This window comes from Corylus avellana, chromosome 4, assembly GCF_965113065.1.
Source record: "Corylus avellana chromosome 4, dhCorAvel1.hap1.2, whole genome shotgun sequence".
Taxonomy (NCBI): Eukaryota; Viridiplantae; Streptophyta; class Magnoliopsida; order Fagales; family Betulaceae; genus Corylus; species Corylus avellana.
This window is the reverse complement of record NC_142493.1, coordinates 32,598,502-32,625,328: the sequence shown is the minus strand read 5'-3', so window position 1 is coordinate 32,625,328 and position 26,827 is coordinate 32,598,502. Positions and strand designations below refer to the sequence as shown.

Below are 26,827 nucleotides of genomic sequence, written 5' to 3'. Positions count from 1 at the left end.
TAAACCCAACTATTTAAAAAAATAAAAATAAAAAAATAAAAAAATTGTTCATACGAAAATCATGTGTGTTCTTGCAAATCAATTTGCCATCACAAATCTTCATATGCATTAAAGAGGGGATTCAATCAATGATGAACATTGTTCATGAACGAGATAAAGGAAAATGTAAAAAATGACAAAATAAAATAAGATATGTGGCGTGACAATGTTCATCAATATTGCATTTTGCATAATCGAATTAAAGTTTTTGTTTTTGCCTTTAAGGTGATATAATCCCTAAAGAGTTAATCTTTCCTTCTAGGTTTTAGTTTTAAATCAAAAAACAAGTTTTGAGGCATTAAAAATGATTTTTGAAGCATTAGATACAAGTTTTGAAGCATTAAAAATAGATTTTGAGGCTCGATTTGGCAAAAAAGTGGTTGGAGAAGCCGTGGGTCACAGCCAAACCCACGGCGTGGGTCATGACCAGACCCACGACATGGGTCTGGCGAGACCCACGCCGTGGGTCTGGCATTTTGATTTGGTATGGTTGTTCTCACTTTTATGCGTTTTGATTTGGTATGGTTCTTTTCACTTTTATTTTTTTGTATTTTTCTTAAATTGATGATGTGTCACATGATAATTGGAAGCTGCAAAAATGGTGTTATCAGGATGGACTTGATAGTATGGGCTCTTTTGATTTAACTGGAGGGAGGCGAAACGACACGACGACAGTGCATGTTTAGACATTGCCAGGCCCACATTGGAGATCAATGGGTGCGTTAAGTTGGGCTGGCAGCAAAAGCCGAATGGTCTAAGTTCTGGTTGGGTTCGAAAAAACAAAACGACCCGATCGTAACCATACGGAGCCCCAATTTTACAAAATCCACGGTGTCAGAATCAGATCGAAGCAGAGAGTTAAGCTTTGCTCTGCGAGTGGATCTCTCTACCTGAGTTCAGAGGCAAACGCTCTCTCCCACGTGATCTCCGACCAGGTAACCCTTTAAAAAACCCTGTTTTCCCGTCATCTTCTACGCGTATTAGTTTCTGATTGAAATCAAAAGTATTTGGATCACAATCTGAAAATTGAATTTGCGTTTCTTATTTCTCATTTCTCTCGATAATGGTATTAGATTTGATTACTTCAGGATGGGATTGAGGGCAGGAATGTATTGATCGTATCAATTGGGAATTTCTTTCTTGGTTGAATCCTGTTTATTTGCCTAATTGCAAAAATGCGGCGAGTGTGAGAGTTTTACTGGCTCTTAATACTGCTTAATCTAAGCATAAAATCTGTTGGATTAGGTGGACAATCATTTGTAGAAGTTCATAATTTTTAATTCCTATTGTTTCTGCACGTAGTTGCTGTTTGGTTTCTTTCTTCGTGGTGGTCACTAAGTAAGGGCGCTTATCAGAAAACTAATTTGTCAAATTGCGGTGAATGAGGTAGTGTTGGAATTTACATGGGGAGTCTCGTGTGGAAATATTCGTGAAGGCGAGGGAGAAGAGATTTAGGTTTGGTGTGAGTTTGGTTTCTCGATGGAAATTTCGTTTGAGGAGATTCTTTATGGTTGTGGTTTTGCATGTAGTTGATGGTTTGCACGTATTCTCGTATAATTTTTGATTCTTGGGGTTGATGATAATGTACTTTATTTTGTTAAACGATTGAATATGTGGTGTTTACTTTGTTAGTATCTATGGAAGACTATACACATCCTATAACACTGGTTTGCGATTACCACCTTGCAATTATGAAGATGAAATTTTTTATTATGCAGATAAATCTTTGGGACAATGAATTTTCTGCTGCGGCCTGCTCAAAATGCAGCTGCAGAACAGCCATCTACAAATGAATCTCCTGCAGATACACATTATAAGTCAAAACCTGCAGCAACTTTGGAGGGTCTTATAGCTGAAGATCCATATCCACGGTATTCCGCAGTTGATGATCGCAATGGAGGGACTGTTGGAGGTGGAGGTGAAAATGGCAGTGTTGGAGATCCACATGGAAAAAATGAGTCCTCTACTGTAGTGAAGCACTCCGATGTCTCTGAAGAAGAAGGATGTATTACCATTCCATATAGTACGTGCTCGCAATTCTAGTTAAACATGCGTATTGGTTTATCAAGTGAAATGATCAGATGCAGACATTTACATGCATTTTGTGCATAGTTCTGATTGATGCATGCAGAAATCAAGAAAAATTTGAAAAGTTAAATTTAATAGGGAAGGAAATCATTAAATGAATGATAAATTACAATTTTTTTATCAGCAAATATAGTGCAATAAGTTGATTGGGGCTCAGTTGGTAACTGGATTGTGATGGTGGATTTGGTTATGGTTTTGATCATAGGGGGTGAGTTGGTATTCTGTTGATCCTTCCCCTTCTATCTCAAAGGCTAAAAGTCAAAAAGATTTCTGCTCTTCCCTTAGTCTTTTAAAAAATACCAGTGCATTCTTATGGTAACAAGGTTGATGGGATTATATACTAGTTGTTATGACAAAGATAAGGATTTCCTGACGTTGGTATTTGACTCAAATGCTTGATTTACATCATCCAATTTTATTTTGTGAATTATGTTGAAGATTTGTTTCATTCAAGTCTTCCTTTAGCTTGTTCTATGATGTGCTGTATGAGATTCTCTTCATAACTAATTTTCTCTGTTGTGGTATATCTAATGCCTGGTTTGCTCTTGTAGAGGAACTACCTAACAGTTGGAATGATGCACCAGATATTAATTCATTACGCTCAATTGACCGTTCCTTTGTTTTCCCTGGTATTTATTTATTTCTTGGCTCTCTATACATTTTTCACTTCTGACATGCATTAGTTATTTTTCAATGACAGAAATGTTGCATTTGTTACATGGGACCTGAATTCTATTTCTTATCCAGGTGAACAAGTTCATATCTTGGCATGCTTGTCAGCGTATAAGCAGGATACCGAAATTATTACTCCATTTAAAGTTGCTGCAGTAATGAGTAAGAATGGCATTGGGCAGAGCCCCAAGAAACAAAATGGAAACATAGAAGATGGAACAAATTCAGTGGCTGGAGAAGGCCAAAGTCCTGATGGTCAAGATATTGATAAGAATGGTGAAAAGCTATCAGAAGAAAAGATTGATCCTGTAGAGGATGTTTCTGCTAGTGAATCCCTTCTAAGAATGGAAGATCACAGGAGACAGACAGAGACATTGTTGCAAAGGTTTGAGAACTCCCATTTTTTTGTTAGGATTGCAGATTCAGGTGATTCACTGTGGTCAAAAAAAAGTTCTCACAAGAAATCTTCAGAATCTTTGGAGATGAATGGTCAAGATTCTACAGCTAATGGAACCCAAAAAACTGCACAAAGCATCCCTCATTTTAATGCAGTTATCGATAGAGGAAATTTTGATGCCAATGTTTCTGGTGGAGTGGCAAGAAATTGTATTAAGTGTTGCTCTCTTTCTAATGGAGACATAGCGGTATGTGCCACAAACTTCTAGGTTATTAATGATATAGAATATGTTTTATTTTGTACTGACTAGAATCTTTTCTTGCATTTTAGTTACTCTTACATGTATAGAACTCATGGTGCATATTCATATATGCCAATATATTATATTGGAGCTGGATGATATTGTAACTTAATGCTCGATATTTCTATCTGATTTGCTGGATGTTTTACTATGGTCATGGGAAGCATTCTGTCTGTGATGCAAATTTGAAGCTGCCAACTTGTACCTTGAATCTTGTCTTGCTATTATGATGCGCATTTTTCTATTGTTATGTTTCGATCTGTGTGAGCCAGCTCAGTACTTTGGTTGCGCCTCATGACTAACAATTAATTTTCCGTAAATATCATTCAAATCCAATTAGTTCAATTGTGTATTAGATTTGTTAATGATTTTTATGGAATCAATGTTTTAGGGTCAACTTACAAATAATCTCTTTGCTGTCTTGCATTTAGAAAAATCCCTACATCATACTCTATTTATTATTAATTAAAGGGTATCAACCACAAGCTGAAGATCTATAAGTTATTGATTGATTTTTTTTGACAAAAGCTAAATAATTAGAGAACTAGGGAAGGGCTAGACAGGAGGAGGACCTTTATAATTCACAAGAGGCTCAGGAAAAAAACATGTAATTTGTCATAGTATGAGTGAAGAGCATTTCAGTTTGGTTTATAGTTCATTCAGCATATATAATCGCAGCCATCAAAATTTCTGGTTTGGTGGAGATAGCACTCAACTATAATTTTGCCATACTTGGGGTCTGCTTTGGAGATGTCATAACGGGCCTACATTTGCTGCTAGTTGATCTTGATATGTTTTGGTGATCATTTAGACAAGATCCTGCTCCAGGATCAAGCTAATACTTTTTTTCTTTTTCTTCTTCTTTTGTTTGCTTTCCCCCCTAACTCAGTTTGGCAGTTAGAATCACATTATAAAAAAAATGTATGGCAATTATAATCCTCATTTCTCCACTAAAACTTGGAGCCATTATGTTCAAATCTTTGTATGCTTTGATGGCAGTGTACAATAGCCCTCGCTCTTCTAGCTTTGCGGACTTTCTAGACTTGTGCTCTTCTTTTTCTCCCTAATTGGAGGTCTCTCTTATATACTTACTGTGTGCTTGAGTTATGCTCCTCTGTGCTTTCTTCGAATTTGATTTACATATCAAAAAAATAAATTCTCCACTACAGCGTGTAGTCTTCTTTAATGTTTGATTATAGTTGTAATTAAATACATAAAGCGGCTGAATGTAATATACTTTGCCTACCCAAAAGGGACTATTAATGTCCGGCCTCAAAAAAGGGATTGTTGATGTATGAAACTCAGTTTGACAGAACCTTGTTATGCGTTATGAGTTATATGTCACTTCCAGTCACGTGCACTTTAAGGTATTCAAATTTTACTAGAGGAAAACCTGGGTGATCCTAGTTTGTATAAAAATTAATTGTAACCGGCATTTATGACTGTAAAAATGATTGCAGCATAAATATGTAGGTTTAAGTGATGTGGCATTTGCTGCATTGCTTCTGCTTTGTTTTATAACTTCTTATTCCTTATCCATTATTTTGATTCTCAGAACTGTTCAGTGCTGAATGCTTATATTCCTGGTGCACATTGCTACATTTACCAGTTGTTTGGAGCACCAGTTCTCATCTTGTTCTATTGTTTGGAAGGATGCAGGTGCTTTTACAGGTGAATGTTGGTGTTGATTTTTTGAGAGACCCTGTCATTGAAATTCTTCAATTTGAGAAATATCAGGACAGAAATTTGTCTTCTGAAAGCCAGGACAACTCTGTTTGTGCAAGTCAGGATCCATGTGGAGAACTGTTAAAATGGTTGCTTCCCTTAGATAACACTGTCCCTCCACCTCGTCCTTTATCTCCCCCTCCTCTAAGTTCCGCTTCAGGAATTGGTAACTCATCTCAAAAGTCAACTTTTTCTTCCTCTTCTGGCTCTCAACTCTTTTCTTTTGGCCATTTTAGAAGTTACTCCATGTCATCACTACCTCAAAATACTGCACCAAGTCCTGGACCTGCTAAAGCTGCCAGTGCTAAGCCAAGCTTTGACGTTGAAGAATGGGATCAGTTCTCATCTCAGAAGCCTTCAAAGAGTCAAAAGGTTGGAAGTGAAGAGCTCTTATCTTTCCGAGGTGTGGCTTTGGAGCGAGAACGTTTTTCTGTTCGTTGTGGATTAGAAGGCATCTATATACCAGGTAAAAGGTGGAGGAGAAAACTTGAAATTATTCAACCTGTAGAAATCCATTCGTTTGCTGCTGACTGCAATACAGATGACCTTATATGCGTTCAAGTAAAGGTATGAGTGATGTCTACCACTGAATAAAATCATTTAATAAGTTCACTTCTTCCCAAGAAATTATATAATATTTTGACCATACTATGTACAAATGATACTTGTCGAGTTTTGCGTTTATTTTTTTGCCCCTTTTCTGTTTGCAGAACATATCTCCAGCACATACACCTGATATTGTGGTATACATAGATGCTATAACAATTGTTTTTGAGGAGGCTTTGAAAGATGGACCACCCTCATCATTACCAATTGCATGTATTGAAGCTGGAAATGAACACAGTTTGCCGAACCTAGCCCTCAGGTTGTTCTTCACTCTAGGTATCTTAATTTATTATGTATTGTTAGCCCTTGTACTGTATTCCCCAGATATATCACTGTTGCTATCGATGGTGGATATACATTGTCTAAATGTGAGATAATTTGTGTAGGCTATCCCAAACATTTTGGGTAAAGGAAACTGAATGCTATGGAAATTTTGTTTACAAGGGACGAAGCCTTTGTTACATGCATGATAAGTAATAAAATTATGAGGTAGCAGATCTAGTACTAACTTGATGCAAAAAAGGTCTTGGTCTATGCTGATGCTGACACAGCAAATAGGTCACTACTTTGAGTTTGGCTGCGCACACAGTAAGCACCGCTTTTCTAGTCAGCAGATGCAATAATCAGTTTTTAAGAGCTAGATTTAGCACAGCAACAAACAAAAGGTAGCAAAGAAGGAAATTGGAAGTTAAAGCATGAAATTTTAGGTTCAAGAAAGATTCCAAATCTGAAATTTTCATATTTATGCCAAAATCTTGTTACAAGACGCTCTAAAGACTTTTTGTAGCAGGCCTTTAGCAACCCTCCAATTCTCATACATCCTTTTAGCTTCTTCAAGTGCATTGGAAGTAATATACTAGAAAATGTAGTCAAAGTCCATAACTAAATCAAAACAAAGAAACAAATGGAAACATAGGCTGTGTTTGGCAATGGCATGGAAAAAGGGAGTGGAACAGTACTGTAGTAGATTTGATTGATATGAGAGAAAAAAGTAAGAATGTTTTGTATAAAAAAGTGAAAAAATTTGTTTTGTAGTGATTTTTATATTTGAATATTAATAAAAAGTGATTGATGTGATATAAAAAATAAGAATGTTGGAGTTGATTTTAAGAAGAATTTTTTTTTATTTTTGGGTCCGGTCCGGTCCGGCCCTTTGCCAAACACAGCCATAAAGACACAAGTAAGAGAGACCAGCTAAATATTGGGTCAAACATGGAGGACTAGTTTGCCTGCTTTGTTATGGATTGCTTTCTGCAATGTTGCTTGCAGTATTAATTTGACACTGAAGCTGTACTGAAATATGCTAACCAGTATTACTGCCCTTGTTAAACTATCTAGGGAGATGACAGAAAAATTGTACACAATCTGTTGATGGGTATGTTGGATGTGGATTTACTGCCAACCCCATGGTTTGAAATTTTTAGGTTGAGTATATCATGTTGTAAAATTGGTTTCATCTTTGTGACTTTTTTATGAGTGAGCCAATGGGAAGTTGATAATGCTAAACTGTAGCTCCATCTGTTTGGAAAACCTCTTTGTGACTCTGCTACATCTTGTCTTCATGTTAGACTGGATGAAAGTGCGAAATATTAGGAGTGAGGTCTAGAGAAAGTACCTTCTGTGAACCTTTTTATATGTTGCCCAGTTGTTAAGGAGATGACAAGAGGAAAGAGAGAGAAGAGGTGTACTGGAAAGGTGGAGGACATTTACGTGATGTGCTGGTTGGTGGTCAAGTAGTTTCATTATTTATCAAAAAAAAAAAAAAAAACATAGGTTGGATCATGTCATTGGTTTATTAAGCATTTCAACTTGGTTCAAATTGATTCAGCAAGAAAACCAAAGAAGTATACATAAATGAATAGAATGTGGTTATAATCCAGAGTTACCAGATTCCCTAATCATCCTATGAGCCACACATGAGATCATGCATCCTGATTGGTGGTACTTCCACATTAAAGTCTTAAAACAAAGGATCCGAACCTGTTGTGTTCATCATTGTTGAATGAAGAGGGGATGTTTGGCCAAAATTATAATTATATGTAAGATAAAGGAAAGAAAAAAGCTTAACTCAGGACCCAACTACTCGTTGTATTTGGTTTGGTATTGCATATATATATATCAAAGCAACACAATTCAGTGTATGATATGAACCGTGGCTCTAATTAGCAAACCAACTAAATCTAGCCCCAATGTATCACATACCAGGAATAGGAGCATACCACAATCTCAATCATATCATGTTCCGAGGAACCTAAACATGGTGAAGGTGTTCCAAAACCGTTTAATTCTACATTGGATTTGGGTCACATGAGCTGGATGTGTCAAGAATTTCTCACCCCTTTTTTATGTTGTTTCCAGTGCCATGGTGAGAGGTAATTTTATGGCATGTTAATGCCAACTTAATCATGAATAAAGAGTGTAACAAATTGCATAATTCCGGATTTGTCCATATTGCTGTAATATTTATATATGGGTGCATGTACGTGTCAATTGAAAGAAAGAATAGAGTTATTTCTGTAGTGTCTAGGAAGTGGTGTGTAAATGGAAATAATCTTAATTTAGTATTTGAGATAGCAAGTTTATATGTTGTCTTGAATATTTTTACCTATCAAAAAAAAAATGTTGTCTTGAATATTTTCCTCATTACAGGAGGGGCGAAGAGCACTCTTTTATTCTTAAACCTGCAACTTCTATGTTGAAGAATCTCAAGGCTCATGGTGAAAGAAGCTCACAGTTGTCACAACTATCATCTGGAAATGTAGCATCAAGTTTGCGCCTTCTCTCCAAAACTGTTGAAGGGAAGAGGATTGCTTCGACTGCTGATCAGTATGCAATTATGGTGTCATGTCGGTGCAACTACACTGGTATCTATATTGCTTTTAGTTTACCATGTCTTCTGGAAAACTATAAACAGTTTGTTGTTTTTTATTATTGCCATTTTTATCTGACAGTTTGTGTTGAATGTAGAGTCAAGGTTGTTTTTCAAGCAGCCAACAAAATGGCGACCCCGTATCTCAAGGGATCTTATGATCTCTGTTGCATCTGAAATGTCAGGACAATCTGCCAGCCCCAATGGAGTCTCCCAGCTTCCTGTTCAGGTTTCATATGAATTTGATTATTCATCTATTTCAGTTTCTGTAGGCTCCCTATCTCTTACTCATGCTACTATAACTAGTTTTTGTCTGACTGGTTCAAATTCTCAGGTCCTAACTCTTCAGGCTTCAAACTTGACATCTGAAGCTCTTACTTTGACAGTTCTTGCTCCAGCCTCATTTATTTCTGTTCCTTCTGTGGTGTCATTAAATTCCTCACCAACAACACCAATGAGTCCATTTGCTGGGTTTTCTGAGCTAACAAGTAGGGTTGGTGACAGACGTGGTAGTGCTATGCAAAGGCTGGGCTCAGCGCCTTTTCTATCAGATAATCAGAAAAAGAATGGTGATGTTGGAGCTCGGTCAGTTTCCTTTAATGGGCAGGCTTCTCCTTCATCTGATGTTGTTCCAAGTACTGGTCTGGGTTGTACGCATCTGTGGCTGCAGAGTAGAGTTCCATTAGGGTATGCCTCTCTTCTTCTTCTTCTTCCTCTCCCTCTCTGTGCCCCCACCAAATACATACATTTTTTTTTTTGATAAATAATATTGTATATATCAAAAAAAGTGCAATGCGCCTCTCAGTACACAAAAAGTATACAAAGGTAAGACCCGCAAACCCACAAAAATCCCATGTACAGACCCTAGAACCCAAATACATACATACATACACACACACATATATTAAATAATGAGGATAATTACATTTTACTATGGTCGCATCAGATCTGTTCCATCTCAATCTACGGCAACCATCAAGCTTGAGCTGCTTCCATTGACTGATGGCATAATTACATTGGACACGTTACAAATTGATGTCAAGGAGAAAGGTATTGATTTGTTTATTTTCATTGATTGATTTCTTCATACCTGTATGCTCGAGCTGTCAGAAGAAATGAGTTATTTATGCATTTCTGTTGGACGCATATGAAGTCCTCACCTAACGATTGGAGAGTTAAAGATGCAGTAAATGCTTAGGGATGTTTTTTCTTGCTTATACCATGAGACCATGGTTGGCTTTCAAAGAAACTCTCCATAGAAGGAGCTACAGCTTAGCATTATCTAAAGACACAAACCTACCCCCAACCCTACACACTCACATATAGCTGTGTTCTGTCATGGATTCCATAAGGTTCTTATCTTTGACACTCCTATCCTCAGCTACGGGCTCTGATTGTTTGGTTTTCCAAGCAGTTAGTATCTGTTGTAGGCTAATATATGTTAGCAGTGGAGGGTTTGTATACTGGAAAGCTCTCGACTGGTTTTATGATTACTTCTTCATGTTGCTCCCTAGAAACAGTTGTACTTTTCTGATGTTATCCTCAAACGTTAATCCAAAAAGCTAACCACACACGCTGAAGTTCTTATGGAAATTTACTTTCTGGCATAACAGGTCTTGCCTATGTCCCTGAGCACTCGCTGAAGATCAATGCAACTTCCAGCATTTCCACAGTGATTGTTTAGGATTGAACCATTTTAATTTCCATTTTTACCACATTATCTTCAACAGGGAAAAGAAGTTTGATGTGTTAACTTATCCATTAAACCAGCATTAAGCTTGTCTTGCCATACAAAAAACTAGCACCAAGTACATGTTTGCCTCTCTCGAGTGAAGTTGGTATTGTCATGTCAATTTGTTTTAGAAATTTAGCTTCACACTGTGTATTGTATACTATGATCTTGAGAATGGTAGTTGTTATATACCCTTTACAGGAAAAGAATGTGCGCTTTGTAGATTATCTTCTTTGTTAAAATTTTACTCATATTCATACTACTGAATAAAAGCAGAAAAAATCGTTATAGCTCTTTCCAGAAATGGTCAGTCTGTATCTTTGGATTCCTAGTCAGCTCATTATCATTTATTCAGCTTTTCTTTTTGTCATCTGTTTATTTCTTCATTTCGCCTGTGTCTTCTTTCCCATTGGTGTACAATGTATCGGTATTAGTTGTTAAAACATTGTAATCAAATTCACTATTTCTTGTCAACTTAAGTTTTTGGGATAAATGTTAATTTATGATTGTATTAGAATATATGGTTTTGATTTTGAACCTAGACTCTATTTTAACTCCCATTGAAAGTTAAGAATTGCATCTGTTAGATTGCACTTACTAAAGGGAAGTTTAGTTCAGAGGGTTTGAGCTCACATGTAAGGAAAACTGGTAAGATTGATAAGTGATTCTATTCACTTTTTTTCTATCAACTTAATAATAATTATGAATTTTTTTTTTCTCGTTGAAATTTTGAAGGTCTTGTGAGTGCTTGAAGTATTCAAAGAATACTGCTATCAACCATTAATGCTCCGTGTGGGCTTTGAGGGCTGTTGGGTGGTTCTGTGGGATAGTTCTTTGGCCTAGTCTTGGTTGCCATGGGTGTTTGTGGTTCGGGCTTTGGGTGGGTCGTTTTTGTTTTTTTAAGTCAGTGTTTTCACTTGTATACTTCTTCTTACACTTTTAATAAAACTTGATTATTACTTTTATATATATATATATATATATATATATATATATATATATATTAAAAAAAAAAAACCCATTAAATTCTAAGAGTATTTATCCAAACTAAGTTAGAAGTTCTTCTAATCTGGTTTATAAAATTACCATATGTTCTTTAGCATGTGAGAAACATATATTTTTTAATAGTACGTAGAATTTTCCTCAACTCTTTTAATGTTTTTAAAAATACAAGTATTTTTTACATTCTCAAATAATAAATAGCAATTTAATAGACGGGGTTATAGGAAAACTATCCAAATTGTAATTGCTCCTAGCTCTTGTAGTGAGGATGCTTGTGTGTGCCTTTTCAACTGGCTTAGGTTAGGTCTACCAGCGAGTTTTCAACCATGAAGTTATTCAAGTGCTGATATTGACATGGCATTTTGGTTTGATTTTGATTAAATCTTCGATCCCCCCCCTATTGAAGCACTTCAAAGTCTGAACACCTCGTGCCTTTCTAGACCTTGACTTTTGAAGTAATGGTTGAGAAAGAAAGCAAGGGGATGATAGTGCTTTTGGGCTGTAGGCATGCAGCCGCATTATGGCTCAGAATTCTGTGGCCTAAACTCTATCTAATCTTATTTTATTGTCAAACATGATATAGTTTGGTATATTCTTATGCAGACCCGGCTTTTGAAATACTACTTTCCAGGTGGAAGAGACAACTTTATCTTTCCCTTTTGGAAATTGTTAATATGGGAGACACATTTTGGTTAACTAAGGTCCGTTTGAATTTGTGATTTAAATGTAGCAATTTGAAAATATGATTTTTTATAAATGCAGTTAAATAGATCTGGCAATTGTGGAGTGTAAAAAATGAGTGTTGTTAAAAGTACGACAACTCTTATTACAAGTTCTTTATAAAATTGACATAATAGTCTATATAACATTTATCATTATTCCATTAAAATATGTGACATTCCATATTAACGGTCACATGAATTTTTAAAAAAGGAGAATATTTCAAAAGGAGAATATTTCAACGGATGACCAATCCTTGTTGTTTTTTAAGTTGAGCCAGCCAAGACAGAGAGTAGTTAGTGTTAAGAGTAATGGCTCTTCAACATCTTTGAAGGTTGCTGAATTTGTCTTTAATTGAAACATGAAACAAGTGGAACATGTATTGTAGTTGAGGAGCATGCCGGGATAAAAGAAAAAATTAGTTAAGTAGTACGACGGGAGTTGGTCTTAAAGTCAAGTGCAATTACTTGAACGAGCACACAATCTATTAAAAAAATTGGCCTGTTCCTCTCATTCTTCCTTTTCATTTCTTCTCTCTTTTTTGGTAAGACCTGTCATTCTTTCTAGGTCCTGGATGGAGATTGGCTGAATTTTTTTTGGTTCTAATTCTACATAATTTGGACAAAAATGAGAGAGATGGGGGTGGGAGAGCGGGCTGATACAGGTGTTTTGGATAAGTAGGTTCTGCACTTTAGATTGACGGAGAGACTTAAGCTCTAACCGGACTCTTTTATTTTTCATCAAAATTTTGCCAAATTCGAAAAAATTTGCTTTTATGTAGTAAAAGAACATTTTAATTTTTTTTTCTTTTGTGTTTTTTCAAAAGTGGAGGAATTTATTGATAAGAAAGTTATGTATGACGTGGCACAATTTTGAAATTAAAAAAAAAAGCCTAATCGAAACCAACAAAGACCACCAATCGGCCATTGTTAAAAAAGAGGTTGGGATTTCTAAAAGCCTATGGGATTAGTGTGGGGATGATCCTTTTCATGTGTTTGAGTGTTGATTATGGCTTTTTGGACTGAAATCAGTTGCAATTAGCTGTCTTAATTGCAACCCTATCCAAAATTCAGGTTCTTTGCTTTTAAATTGTATCATGTCATTAAAAAAAAAAAAAAAAGAGAGAGAGAAAAAGTAGTCCCAACATGGTATCACCATCAGTCCTGCAGCTAGTAGAAGGGAAAAAGACCAAAATAAAACTCTTTGAAAAAAAATAACGAAATTGACATGCTTAATTTTCAAATTATATAAACTTAAAATTTTAAGTTAATTTCCATAGACGCCACATGTACTTAATCGTTAACAAGTATAATAGGTTATAATAATGATAAGATAAGGTTTGATCCTTCCTACTTTAGAGTAAAATAATCAAATAATCGCATTATATTTAAAATATGTTCTTATCACATTCTAATGGATAAATTAACGAGCTTTTATTATCTTAAATTAAAATATGTTCTTATTGAGATATCTCATTAAAAGAGTTTTTTTTTTTTTTTTTTAATTTTAAATTTTTTGGGCAAAAAATAAAAATGAATTGCATGGGACCGATGAGATCAATCTGACGCGCGGGCTTGCGTTTGTGTCCGCTCTCGGAAGGAAGACACATCACCATCAAGGTGGGTCCGCTAGGTTTGTATTCTCTCTCCTGCCCGAAATGCCCAAATTTCCCACTTCTCTCTCTGCCCGACATGCCCGCCATTGTGTCACAAAGCACACCCACTCTCGGGCCTGTTCTCCCAAACCCTGTCCGGTCAGCTACACGACGAGCACTTCTGGCAGCTAACCCTTCACTGACCCTTTTTCTCCGGGCAGCTCGATTTACTTTTTCTAGTCTTCGATTCTGTTTATCAAAAAAAAAAAGAAAGAAAAAAAAAAAAGAGAGACAAACACAGAGATAGATAGATAGAGAGAGAGAGAATCGATAATTCAGAGTATATATCTGATATTTTCCAAATTTCTTTTCTTTCCAGCTTTAAACTGGTCAGCTTGCAAGAGGCCCTCTCTGAGATTTCTGTATCTTTGGGCAGACATTTCTGGGTTCCAGTGAGATTTGTTACTTCTCTCTGGTAAAGCTAGTACTACTTTTTCAACACCAACAGTTTCCTCAAGCTGATCAAATTCTGGGTGTCAAGGTTTCTTCAAAATTTTGATCTACTCCATGTGATCTAACTCTTTTCTCATATGGGTTTGTCTAATTTCTCAGTTTTGGAGGGAAAGTTGTGAAATTTTTGGTGCTATCTGGTAGTTCTGCTTGTGGGTTTGTTGGTAAAGAAAGACTGGCCAGCGGCGGTGGGGGTGGGGGAGGTGGGTATAGGGTGGTGTTTTGGGATTTTGGGGTTTCTGATGGTAAGTGTGGCTTGAGTGTTTAGGTTAGTGAGATATGGGATTGGGTGCCGAGAATGGAAAGGTGGGGACTTGGGAAGAGGGCAAATCAAAGGGTGGGAAGAAGAAGAAGGAGGTGGGAGAAGTGGGAGAGCAAGAGATTGGGTGTTGGGTTAGGCTGAGGTTCCTTGGAAGCTGCATTTCTTCAAGATCCAAAGTTGATAGCTCAGTTAGTGGCATCACTACTCATTATGGTAACTTCTATTTTCTTTCGAAAACTTCTTTGCTAGGTCATATTATGTTCTTCTAGTTTTCTTGTACTCAATATGTTTCTGGTTTTACACTTACTTTATGTTTGATTTCGCCTGGGCGTGTCTTTTTTAGGAAATTTTTTTGTGTTAGCATGTCTCGTGGATTAAGTCAATCCTTAACCAACTAGTGCATGTTTTGATGGTGTAATTACTTTTGTGATTGAGACTAATTTGCCCCAGAATATTGGTTAAGTAATTAGCGGATTCTAACTAGAAAACATTATGCGACGTGAGGACTGGGATTGAGGTGCTAATAAAATGGCTGCATCAAAACTAGGGTCAAGGTCAATCGATATAAGTTCACTTGTTATGGAATATTATGTTGTATGAAAACTTCTTCTTTTTCATCACCCCCCTTATTTTGTTTTGGGCAGAAGTGAGGAGATTACTATGAAAGCTTGAATTTTCAAGAAAATTGTTAGAAGCATACCTGGTATAGTCTGGGTTTTCTCTGGTCTCGGGGCAAATGTCTATTTCTGCTCGTCTTTGGTCAGCGACGTGATTAAGGAAAAGTGGAGAGATCAATCTCTGAGCAGAAATTAATAAGAGTGCATTTCATCTCCGAGAAGCAGAAAGCCAACCCATAACTAAGAGCCCCTCACTCCTCAGTCCTGAGAGTAACACTAATCTGCCAGAGCTTGTCACAATAATGTGAGAGCTCGCTCTCTAGGCCTACACATAATTCTGTGGGGTGGGAAGCAATGCATATATGAAGAAATAATTGCGTTCAAGGGACCTTACTTGAATCAATTATTAACTAATTAAGTGGGATAGATGTTTAGGTTAAATTTTTTTTTACTCTTTTAGATATTCATACTTTTTCCTTTCTTCTAATTGTCTTTTGGTTTGCTATCCAGATCTCATTCCCTCCCTCCCTTACTCCTGTCATGTTGAATACATTCGAACGTGTTATGTTGTGGTTCGTATTTTGTTTTTATCTATTATGATTATCTCTTGGACCTTGTAATCTTGTCACTCTCACATGGCAAAATGTGATACAAGCAAATTACTGCTGATGTCAAATTCTTAGATTTGCTTAACTCTGATTTGCACAATGGCAAAATGTGTTGCTCTAAGTGTTGTTGACCCGCCCTGTTTATTCTTTTTTGTTAGTTTGTATTCTTATATCGTGGTTCTTTTTCAGCTGAAAGTAAATCAACAAATGATACAAGCAGAGACCAACCTGCAGCTCCAATAGTCTCATCTTCAACCACTAGTAATGCAGAAAGTAATTCATCCACTTCCAAACTGGAAGAGGAGCTTAAAGTTGCTTCTCGTCTACGGAAATTCTCATTTAATGATCTTAAGTTGGCAACAAGAAATTTTAGACCTGAGAGTCTTCTTGGTGAAGGTGGTTTTGGTTGTGTGTTCAAGGGGTGGATTGAAGAAAATGGAACTGCTCCTGTGAAACCTGGCACGGGGCTTACTGTTGCTGTTAAAACCCTGAATCATGATGGGCTTCAGGGTCATAAAGAATGGCTGGTTTGTAACTTTCCTAATTTCTTTTCCTTTATGAAATTTCAGCTACAATTTTTTCTTTCCTTCTCTTTTCCCTACTGATTTTTGGATGATTTTCTTCTTATTTTATATAATCAATTTTCTCTTTTTTTTTTTTTTTTTTTTTAATATTCTTTTTCTAATCTTGACTCATCTCATGTTACAGGCGGAAGTAAATTTTCTCGGGGATCTTGTTCATCCTAACCTGGTCAAACTAATTGGTTACTGCATTGAAGATGATCAGAGACTGCTAGTATATGAGTTCATGCCTCGAGGGAGCTTGGAGAATCATCTGTTTAGAAGTATGTAACTTTTCCTTTTTCCTCCACTCTTTCATTTTGGATCATAAATGTTAGATTCTTGAGGACTTGAATAAAAAAATCTTTAGAACCATGTACTGGGTTTTAAAACTATTCTCTTCTTATAATTCTTTTGTTGCCTAAAGTTGCATGTTTCTTTCCATAAAAACGGAGATTGCTTTGTCTGTAATACCAAAGAATTTAGCATTTTATTTTTTTAATTTTGATATCAAATCAAATTTTGTTATCCAACAAGGGACAATTATATTTTATCTCTCAAATATGTGGTTTATGGTGGAAACCATGCATTTGAAGGATTCATTTATGGTAATATCACTTATGAGGTAGAGTTATTGCTACAAATGTCGTGGTAACCTTCTAGTGGATATGTAGCACAAACTTCAAGTGTAGGTAGGTCTTACATTGTTGTTGAACTTAGTATTTACAAGAAAGTTTTAGAACTCTTTGAGCTTTTCTGGATATCCTTCCTTGGAAATTTTGTATTACAGTGAGTTGCTGAGATTCTGAATTAGGAAACTTTGGATTGGGTTTTGTGATTAGATTAGGATGGTTCTTTCTTCTCTAACAAACTGCAGATTTAATGTGGAAATAAAAGTTTTCTTTTCTGGTAAAAAATAGCTCTACCATTGTGGAACAGTCTTACAACGTATTGACGGGGGGGGGGGGGGGGGGGAAGAAGCTTTGAGCTTAGAATAAGCAGTTTTAATAATCTTGATAAGAAGATTACTTGGCTGAGTTGAAAAGGAAAAAAAGGGTGGGGGGGAAGCATACATCTCAGCTTAATATATATGTTAATGGGTTTTGCATAAGTTATTTCTTATTGTGCTGTAGTCTATCCACTTCATGTTTCCTATTTAAGAGTAGCGATTTAGAATTTTGGAATCTCATAAATGGAGCATTGTGATTCATTAAATAACTGTAAAGTGGTTGAGTGTAGGCTTATTGGCAGTTGCTGCTTTGTGATAATATTCTGCCTTTAGATTGCATCCTGTTTGATGTTCTCTTGTATCACTTGTTTTATATGCAGGGTCCCTGCCTCTTCCATGGTCCATTAGAATGAAAATTGCACTAGGTGCCGCAAAGGGTCTTGCTTTTCTTCATGAGGAAGCAGAAAGGCCAGTTATATATCGTGATTTTAAAACCTCCAACATCCTATTAGATGCAGTATGTAACTAAAACTAAGGCAACATAACAAAGTTTTACCCTTTATATCATTTGTCACCTTAATAACATGCTATTTCAGGACTACAATGCAAAGCTTTCTGATTTCGGACTTGCCAAAGATGGTCCTGAGGGTGACAAAACCCATGTTTCTACCCGTGTGATGGGAACCTACGGTTATGCTGCCCCGGAATATGTCATGACAGGTAAGTGTGGTTCCTGAATTGTATTATGCACATCGAGTAGGCTGGATTATGATTTGGCCTCTGTATGACCATGTATTTTATTATTTATCAAGAAGTTGTTCTAATGCTCTTTTGATGTGATGTTGACTATGAATTGCAGCATTTTCCAATTTTGATTGTGTGTTATCCCATGCACAGATGCTAATATAACTTGGCCTTTCATATGTTAGGGAGGCCTCTTTCAGCACTATGCATATGATGCTTCTGCTTGGTGCATATGAATTTTCCTAATTGCTAGGGAGCCTAAAGCACTGGGATTCCTTGTGTTGCCCATAGCTATTGCCAATCTTGTCTCACGTAATTTAATTGTTTAAAATAATTTATTTGTAATAACTAGTTACATCAGGTCCTATTCAACTGGTTTTAGCTATTATAGGTTGGCTAGGAGGCCACCCTTTAGGGCCTTGTTAAAGTCGAATGTATGGTTCAGGACCCCAAAACCGTTGTGAAGGTCTATTGTATCTCCAGTATTTTGCTTTTAGGAAATGGAGGTGTTTTGCTAGCTTCATATTTGGTGCTTGAGCATGCAGAAGTCAGACTTTCATTATCTTGTTCATTGTTCTTTTTCATTAGCTGCATTCCAAAATTCTGAGATACAACCAATGCTTACCCATATTTTTGTTGTAGGACATCTTACTTCAAGGAGTGATGTCTACAGTTTTGGTGTGGTTCTACTTGAAATGCTTACTGGCAGAAGATCTATGGACAAAAACCGACCTAATGGCGAACATAACCTGGTTGAATGGGCTCGGCCGCATCTAGGAGAGAGAAGAAGATTCTACCGGTTGATAGACCCTCGGCTTGAAGGTCACTTTTCAATTAAAGGAGCCCAGAAAGCCGCACAACTGGCTGCCCACTGCCTTAGTCGGGATCCAAAAGCGAGGCCCCTAATGAGTGAAGTAGTTGAAGCCTTAAAACCTCTGCCAAACCTTAAAGACATGGCTAGCTCATCATATTATTTCCAGACCATGCAAGGTGACCGCGTTGGGTCTAGCCCAAATGCTAGAAACGGCATACGAACACAGGGAGGATCATTTTCAAGGAATGGGCAGCAGCACAGGAGCCTTTCCATAAATGGTTCCTATGCTTCTCCATATCATCATCAGTTCCCTCATCCATCACCCAAACCCAATGGTAAACCATAGCATTGGCCTTGGTAATTTATCTGTTTCTTTTCCCCATCCCCTTGGCATCATTCATTTCTTTTCTTCTTTTTTTTCCCCCCCTTTTTCCCTTTATTCTTCCTCGGTATAGATGTATCTTCTGTTAAAGCATTTGTTCTTAGAGAACTGAGAAAGCAACAGAGAAACATGTCTGCTTTATGTTGTGTTTAGAGTGGTGACCTCCCACCAGGGGACAATGCGAGGGCAGGTGAAAGCTTATTGAGGAAAATCTGTATGTCAACCAATGTATTTCTCTCCAGTTTGTTTGGAAATATCAAAGTGTATTGCCTCCTGCCCCTTTGCCACGGTATTAAGACCCTGTGGATTGAGGAAGAACGCCCTCTTCCCCCACCCTTTTTTTTTCTTCTTCTTTTATCGGTGAATTGGGATGTGGGGTACTCGTAGATATCATTGGCCGTCCGGTTTGGTTAGCACTCTCATCAACATTTGGAGTCATATTACTCAATATAAGCCCACAAACTCCATGTGCCTCTATTTAGTTTCTACGCCAAACAAGCCGAATATAATGAAGAACACACGAAATCAAACTAACTTCTGATTCGACCGCAAATTGGAATACAATTGTCATTGAATCGAAGATGCCACCAGTGGGAATCGTCCCTTCAAAGTCGTTAAAAGGAAAGATTTAGATGGGCAGAGAGTGAATGTTATTAAGGCGTATTGAAAGAGAGATCTATCTCTTGCATATTTTTCATGCAAAGGCCTTCAAGATGATTATCCGAAAGAGACAAGGACAGCAACGGGCAAATTTGCGGGGCCGCAGCACAGGAGAAGATGATGCACGGACTTGATCAGCGTCATATTTTGGAGCCGCAGCACAGGAGAAGATGATGCACGGACTTGATCAGCGTCATATTTTGGAGCTTTTCTTAGAGCATGTTTAGGATAACCATTTCTTAGAGCATGTTTAGGATTGGTTATGGAGCTTAAAAAGTACTTTTGGTACTTCAAAAATTGTGCCAAATAAAAAGTTGACGTGTAATAAAAGATTTCAAAAATATTTATTTGACTTTTTTACTTTAAAACTCATTAAAAACGCAGTTTTGAAAAAAATATATAAAAAATGTTTTTTTTTTTTTTTTTTTTGGCTAGTATGTCAATGACGTTGCATGGTGTGTCTAATGTTGTAATCTAACTTACTGAATACTCTAGACACGTTTATTTTTTATTGGACACGAAAAGGTCTAATCGCCATGCATCACTCATTACCGTTAAAGAGTTAACCAAATGAGTAGAGTACGTTATTTATTTGATAACAATACGCAAGTGATTTGGTAAATTTTAAATCTTAAAGAATGATTTGATAAAAATCAAAGCTCAATACCACGAGCAATTTTCTCAAACCTAACAAAGCGTTGTTGTGGTAAAATCATATAAATTCAGATAGAACACACTAAATATAACAAAATTTTCAAACCTGTAAACGTTGGGTTGGTTTACGTGATTAAAATCTAGTACACTGTTGACAACTCGAAACCCTAGTCAGGGGTTAAGAAATCTCTATTCACATTGGAACTCCCCAATTGTAATATCTCAAAACTTCAGGTTGAGTTTATCTTAGAGCTGCTTGATCAAACACATTGAAATTGCAGTCTTTCTACCCAATGCACCAAATTTACGCATTGATATCAAGGGAGTCAACTCCTCTCCAATCCATCTCATTTAATAAGCCTAGGTACTCAATCATACACCATAAACAATTATAGGTAGTTAATATTTGGGAAAAATAAATACAAAACATTGTTCGGGCGACACCAACGGGCACTGATCTAGTCCATATGGGATCTTTGCAAACTCAGAAGCAAATGTGATGTCCGTAGTAAGTTACATGTAGAATGTATAAAGAGAGTTATGCTATTCTGAATCATGTTAATGTTCAAATGTTGCACACATAAGAAAACAACATAATATTAAATTGGTGTGTTCTCTGAGTCAAGTTAGGTTCAAATGTTTCCCACAAAACAAAGGAACATAATATCAAAGGCATCACAAATGAAAAAGTGAACCATAATCTGCAACTGATTTCCAAGTTATAAGAATTGGTATCATAAATTACAATGGCGAGAAAATCATTGGTGCATTTTCCAACTTATAACTGATTTCCATGTTAATGTTTAAATGTTGCACACATAATAAAGCAACATAACATGAAGGTAATGTCAGATCTAAATTGGTATAATCATCAGAGTAGGACATGATGCAAGAACAAAATAGAAATATTAGCTTGATGTGACGCCTTTCACAATAGTAATGTGCAGAAAACAGTCAGATCCAAATAAAGTTTTTACACACAAAGCACATAATGCCTAACAGAATCAAAGATGAAGGATTGAGTCATGACTAACTAAATATACACACGCTAAACAAACAGAGTCACTTTGTCAATTGGGCTACTGAACACACAAACCTCTATGTATAGATTCTGAAGAGACCTTTTCTCTGGTTGCCAAGATCTCCTCTATTCGAGTGTTGATGTCTATTGTTGCTAACCTTGATTGGCCTTTGTTTTAGTTGGACATCAAAAATGCCTTTACATGGGGATCTGCATAAGAAAGTTTATATGGAGCAAACCACCTAGCTTTGTTGCTCAGGAGTATCAGGGATGTTTATGTAGGGGGGAGTATCAGGAATGTGTATGTAGGTAGGTGGGGCTTGAGTCATGGGCACGACAACCGGCAACCTGCAAATTGAAGGGCAAAGCAAATGAACACTCGCAACAAATAAACTTCCATAAAGCAACATAAATACCTATACAATAGCCATAATTTAACACAAAGAAGAACATCATCCATATGCACAAATAAATTAATGTTGCAGAGAAAGCGTGGGGAGAGAGAGAGCTGCTGCCTAGCTTAAATGAATCCCACAGTACTAGAGTAATGCAGACAGAGAAAGAGAAGAAAACCCTTAAAATTAAGTGAGGAACATTGCACACCAAGAACTGTTAGTAATTTAACAAAAATGTAAACTAAGGCTTTATGTTTTATGTAAATGTCATTTTCAGTATTTCAAAACTTGGGGTCTTTTTCAACCAGGAGAGAATGATGCGAAACGAGTTATTAGTATTTAATTTTATATTTTATTTAATTTTCAAGAGTCAATGATATTAAGTGTTGCTCCAAATTATTTTGGGTAATTTAATAGGCATTGCCATGTTAGGTAAGTTAATAAAATTACGTTAACTTAATAAATGGGCATTGCCTTAAGGTTTAGCTGGAGTCTATTTAAGCATGCACGAAACCCCAATAGAGACAGACTTTAATGGAATAAAGTTATGAGAAATTGATTCTCTCTCTTTCTCTTCTTTTACCCTCTTCTCTCTTTGGCTTCTTCTCTTCTCTTCTCTTTCGCATACTTTCACTTTAATAATCAGTGATTATTGATTGTCCTACGTCAAATTTGGCATGTGCTTACAAAGTGCTTAAAACAATATACCAACAAGCACAATCAATGAAGTGTTACAAAGTACAAAAAGTAGTATTACAGTGAAGAGAATGAAATCCACTACACACCAAACAAAGGAATCAAGCCAAACATGGAAAAAGAGAGAGTGAAACTTACTGAGTGTCAGATCGCAATTTCTTATTAGATTTTTTCTTATTCTTGCGGCGCTTTTTTGTAGATCTTGGACCTTCACACGGAGGCTGTCCTACATATACCCCTTGTGGTATGGCACTAATTTGTCCTATACTCCTTCCTTGTGATACAACACTCATTTGGCAATAGCATGTGTACTTCACTGTATACAGAGCAGCATAAAATTTGGCTTTACGCAGTAAAGCATGTTGATATTTGACATCACGCTTGCTCATCTCAAAAAGAAGTGTTCCCGGATCTGAACTATCTGAATTATATTATCTTCAAATAGTCAACTACACAAGAATGCATGAGTAAATCAAAACAAATTCATATTGATCGCAGAGAAAATGGATACCAAGAAGATATAGAATAACAGCGCGTGCTGCCAATACTTCAGCTTCTCCCTTGTTTCTACCAGCTTCACCAATGTAACTTACACCATTGAAAACCAAAGAAGATATGAAAGGAAGCAACCTTTTTCGCTTTTGCTTGATGGTGTTGTAAGTAGGCATTTCTAGATTCATCTTGACAGCAAAAGCATTAAGGGTAGACTTGCATGGCACCTTATTCTGGAAAATAGCAACAATAAAAAAAAAGTTAATTAAAACAATAAAAACTAAGACATTGGACAATATTTAAAGCAATTATAGAAGACTTAATGTAATATATGGCATGAGAATCCAACGCCTAATATTAAACCAGACGGCAACATTTTATTCTAATCACATCTCTCATTTTTTAACCAAACATCTTCTTAGGCAACTGGGTCAGCATATCGACCTGGCTCCTTGTTTGAAAGGCATATCTTAGTTTTCTTATCTTCTTCTCTCCCTTTTTCTTCCCTAACTTCACATCAGTTTCTGACCCCACAAAGCTTCTACTATAAAGAACATTCACGTTTGAAACTGGAACATCCATCTCTGACGTCAGTTAAGAGTCAATTTGACTTGCTACCTTAGAATTCATTGTAAGCATGAGAATGATCTGCCATGTTCAGTGACAAGGAAGAAGCTGGTGGTGTTGAAGATGAACAAGAAAATGGGAGGAAGGTCTGGCTATAGAAGAGGAGATTAATGGGAACGCTTGCCTATGGTTATAAAGGCGGGGATTTGATTGAAGTTCAAAACAGGGAGGCAGCATGATGGCTAGCATCCACTAAAGTTCAAAACAGCTAACAACGAAGAAGATGATGAAGTTGGGAGACCAAAGAGATGTGATTAGAATAAAACGTTGCTGTTTGTTCAAAAAAAATTGTTCAATCTAAATCATTGGTTTTTTTTGCAGCATCTAAGCCATATCCAACAAAATTAATATCTCACACATACTAATCAGATGAGAAGGTTGTGCTTTTGATAAACAAATTTTGTTTCTAAGAACAAAACGAGATAGGCACTAAGGAATATTGGTTACCAACAGTTAAAATAGATATGACTCAAACTGGATTGCTGAAATTCAAAATTAATAAAACTTAGAAAAGATGCAACATAAATACTTATGTTTTGACAGTTTATCAAAAATTTACTGAAATAAAGTGAAAAGATTATCTTCATAATTAAACTGCCCATATCATAATACAAGGGAAAGAAATATATTTATCTCCAACAAAAGGGTCCACATTCAAAGAAATTTAAAAGTAAGTTAACATGAATCCTTCCCAGAATTCCATGGCTGAATCAAGCTTGAATGGATGAGTCAAGGCCAATGGCTGGTTAAATGGATTCTATACTGTATACAGGAATATAAAATGTGAACCCCTATATGAAATCAAAAGAAAGGGCTAGGGAGGTTGCCACTTACTTAAGAAAGCATTGAGCAGTGACCTCGTCCAAAATTTTGAAAAGGATATACACAAACAAGATGATTAGGCAATCTATATTTGTTGTGAGTTGTTGAAAAAAGGAGAACCTACATAATCAAGTAAAAAATTATGAAAGAAAGGATGCAAATTACAATGCAAATAAAATATGAATTTGGTTTGCTAATAGAATGGTTGACCTCCACACTAATATGGTAGTAATGCATGCTCCTACAAATTTAATTAGATCTTTTCCCAAAAAGCATATTGGCTTTAGCAACTAACATAGTATGGGAAAAAGAACTTGACAACTCCTTTGAGACCTTGGTTCTACTAGGAAAGAGAAGATATCATGCAAAAGGTCGAATTAAAGAAGAATACAATTTAATCCAAAAAAGGACTTACTAAACATCCAAAGTCTAAATCTACAATCACACTGCAACAAACCTCACAAATGAGACGGCGTCCTTCATCCTTGATCTTTTGTGATATGCCCTCCAATGCTAGTTTGGCAACGTTCCATTCGGCTGCTTCTTGATCAGAAATAGTATACAAAGCCGTATAACTCACTCCATCTACCAATATTGTTGCTCTAAACTGTAGGGTGCCTTGAGATCCTTCATTGATGGTCTGGTATATTGGCAGTGGAATACATCTTCTTTTAGTGTATTGCTGCAAGAGCTTCTTGTACCTCATGTGTTCTAGAATTTCTAAAACAAAATTCAATCCGCATAACATTTAGATATTACTCCACCAGTATTGGCATAACAAATTCAACCAAAATTTTTGGCATGCTACATGCTGATAATCTACATCAGTAAAGCACAAACAACGATAAACATATATTTTTGGGCATTTTCCAATATCACGTGATATCTTAAAGGGCAGTTCCAAAGGCACACACAATCCTTTATATGGAGTATAACAGAAGTGAACTAACCTACAATGATTTAGACACCAAAAAATAAAAATCGAAGCATCACCAATTTTAGGCCCTATTTAAACAAGTGAATTACCAAATAAATTACAAATAACAAATTGAATCAAACAGTTGGGTTTGCTCATATCATTGTCAATAAATTGAATAACTAAATATGAATCTGCACTGCACAGTGCACACTCTACATAAATATCACATTCCAAATTCTGATTATTTTCCTTTCCTTTTTACTCACGGAGTCCACGAAATTGTAAAGCTTAATAAACATGCACCATTTTCACTGCCAAAAGAAGAGCAAACTTAACAACTAATAATAATAATAATAATTAACTATTTATTAATAACAGGAAATAAAGGAAACTAACCAAAAAAAAAAAAAGCTTAAAAATCAGGGAAAAATACGAAAGCTGAGATGATGATGGAAAAAGAAAAGAGCAAAAACAGCAAAATAGCACTAACAAAAACAGCTATTTAGGTTTTGTTCGTACAAATGGACGTTCACTATTATATTCAAAAAATTTGGTAGATACCTATTGCATACACGATTAGAAAAAATGAGTAACAGATCTTTTTGGACAGAGAACAAGCAAAACGTAAGAAATATTAAAGAAAAAACCCTAAAATTTTACTTGGGTGGAGAACTTTCTTTGTCCCCGGCGCGGCAGAAGGAGCCGGAGTCGCTGTTGCAGCTGGAGCACATACCATGGGCTGCCCCATTTCCACGGGTGGGGTTGCGGCCATCAGTGAGTGAAACGATCTGGGTTGTTTCTTTGTAGAGGTGCTGGAGCGGGAAATTCAAAATTCTGTTTGAACTCTCATACCTCCACCTACGCATCTGACAAGCTCTCAGAAGCCTCGGATTACGCATCTGATTTATGACAAAGGCTGTCAAACGTCTGCTTTTCCCGCCCCAAGAAATATACATCGATCAATCAATTCCTCATTTGTCATCTCCAAGCTCTTTTCCAAATACAACCATTTAAAAAAAAAAAAAAGTGCGAGACACTTAAAAGAAAATATTTGAAGTTGATTAACAGGAGCAGTGATTTAATAATATTACTTCAAAAAAGTGAAAATAAAACATTTTGCGGTTTTTTTTTTTTTTTTAACGGAGGATTTCATTTATTAAAAATATGAGCATAAAGTTTTTATATAGCATAACAAAATGCTCTTAAGCAGAAAGAATAAAGCTCTAGAAAAATCATAATCATGTGATATCTATAACTTTAATATTTTGCTAATTATGTACAAATGCTTTTAAGCATACTATATCTAACATATGGTTAGCCAAATTTCTTAACATAATTTATTCAAATCGG

General features: G+C 36.2%; 3 protein-coding genes across 3 annotated transcripts; 2 read left to right on the top strand and 1 right to left on the bottom strand.

Moving 5' to 3' along the window:
- Positions 1-864: 864 nt before the first annotated feature.
- On the top strand, positions 865-10,725 carry LOC132177835 (heat-inducible transcription repressor). The gene is made up of 11 exons (XM_059590304.2): positions 865-974; positions 1,758-2,062; positions 2,679-2,756; positions 2,875-3,443; positions 5,157-5,789; positions 5,933-6,087; positions 8,478-8,692; positions 8,796-8,926; positions 9,032-9,384; positions 9,644-9,747; positions 10,311-10,725. Exons 2-11 carry the CDS (start codon positions 1,774-1,776, stop codon positions 10,379-10,381), a joined length of 2,598 nt encoding a protein of 865 aa, XP_059446287.2. The 5' UTR covers positions 865-974; positions 1,758-1,773; the 3' UTR covers positions 10,382-10,725.
- Positions 10,726-14,018: 3,293 nt separating this feature from the next.
- On the top strand, positions 14,019-19,465 carry LOC132179596 (serine/threonine-protein kinase PBL34). The gene is made up of 6 exons (XM_059592336.2): positions 14,019-14,730; positions 15,932-16,269; positions 16,451-16,586; positions 17,632-17,768; positions 17,848-17,971; positions 18,638-19,465. The coding sequence occupies exons 1-6, from the start codon at positions 14,535-14,537 to the stop codon at positions 19,153-19,155; spliced, it is 1,449 nt and encodes a 482-aa protein (XP_059448319.1). The 5' UTR covers positions 14,019-14,534; the 3' UTR covers positions 19,156-19,465.
- A 1,931-nt stretch (positions 19,466-21,396) lies between these two features.
- On the bottom strand, positions 21,397-26,470 carry LOC132179260 (uncharacterized). The gene is made up of 5 exons (XM_059591947.2): positions 26,138-26,470; positions 25,016-25,278; positions 23,129-23,342; positions 22,756-23,038; positions 21,397-21,874 (listed from the first exon to the last, which is right to left on the bottom strand). The coding sequence occupies exons 1-5, from the start codon at positions 26,247-26,249 to the stop codon at positions 21,769-21,771; spliced, it is 978 nt and encodes a 325-aa protein (XP_059447930.2). The 5' UTR covers positions 26,250-26,470; the 3' UTR covers positions 21,397-21,768.
- Positions 26,471-26,827: the final 357 nt, after the last annotated feature.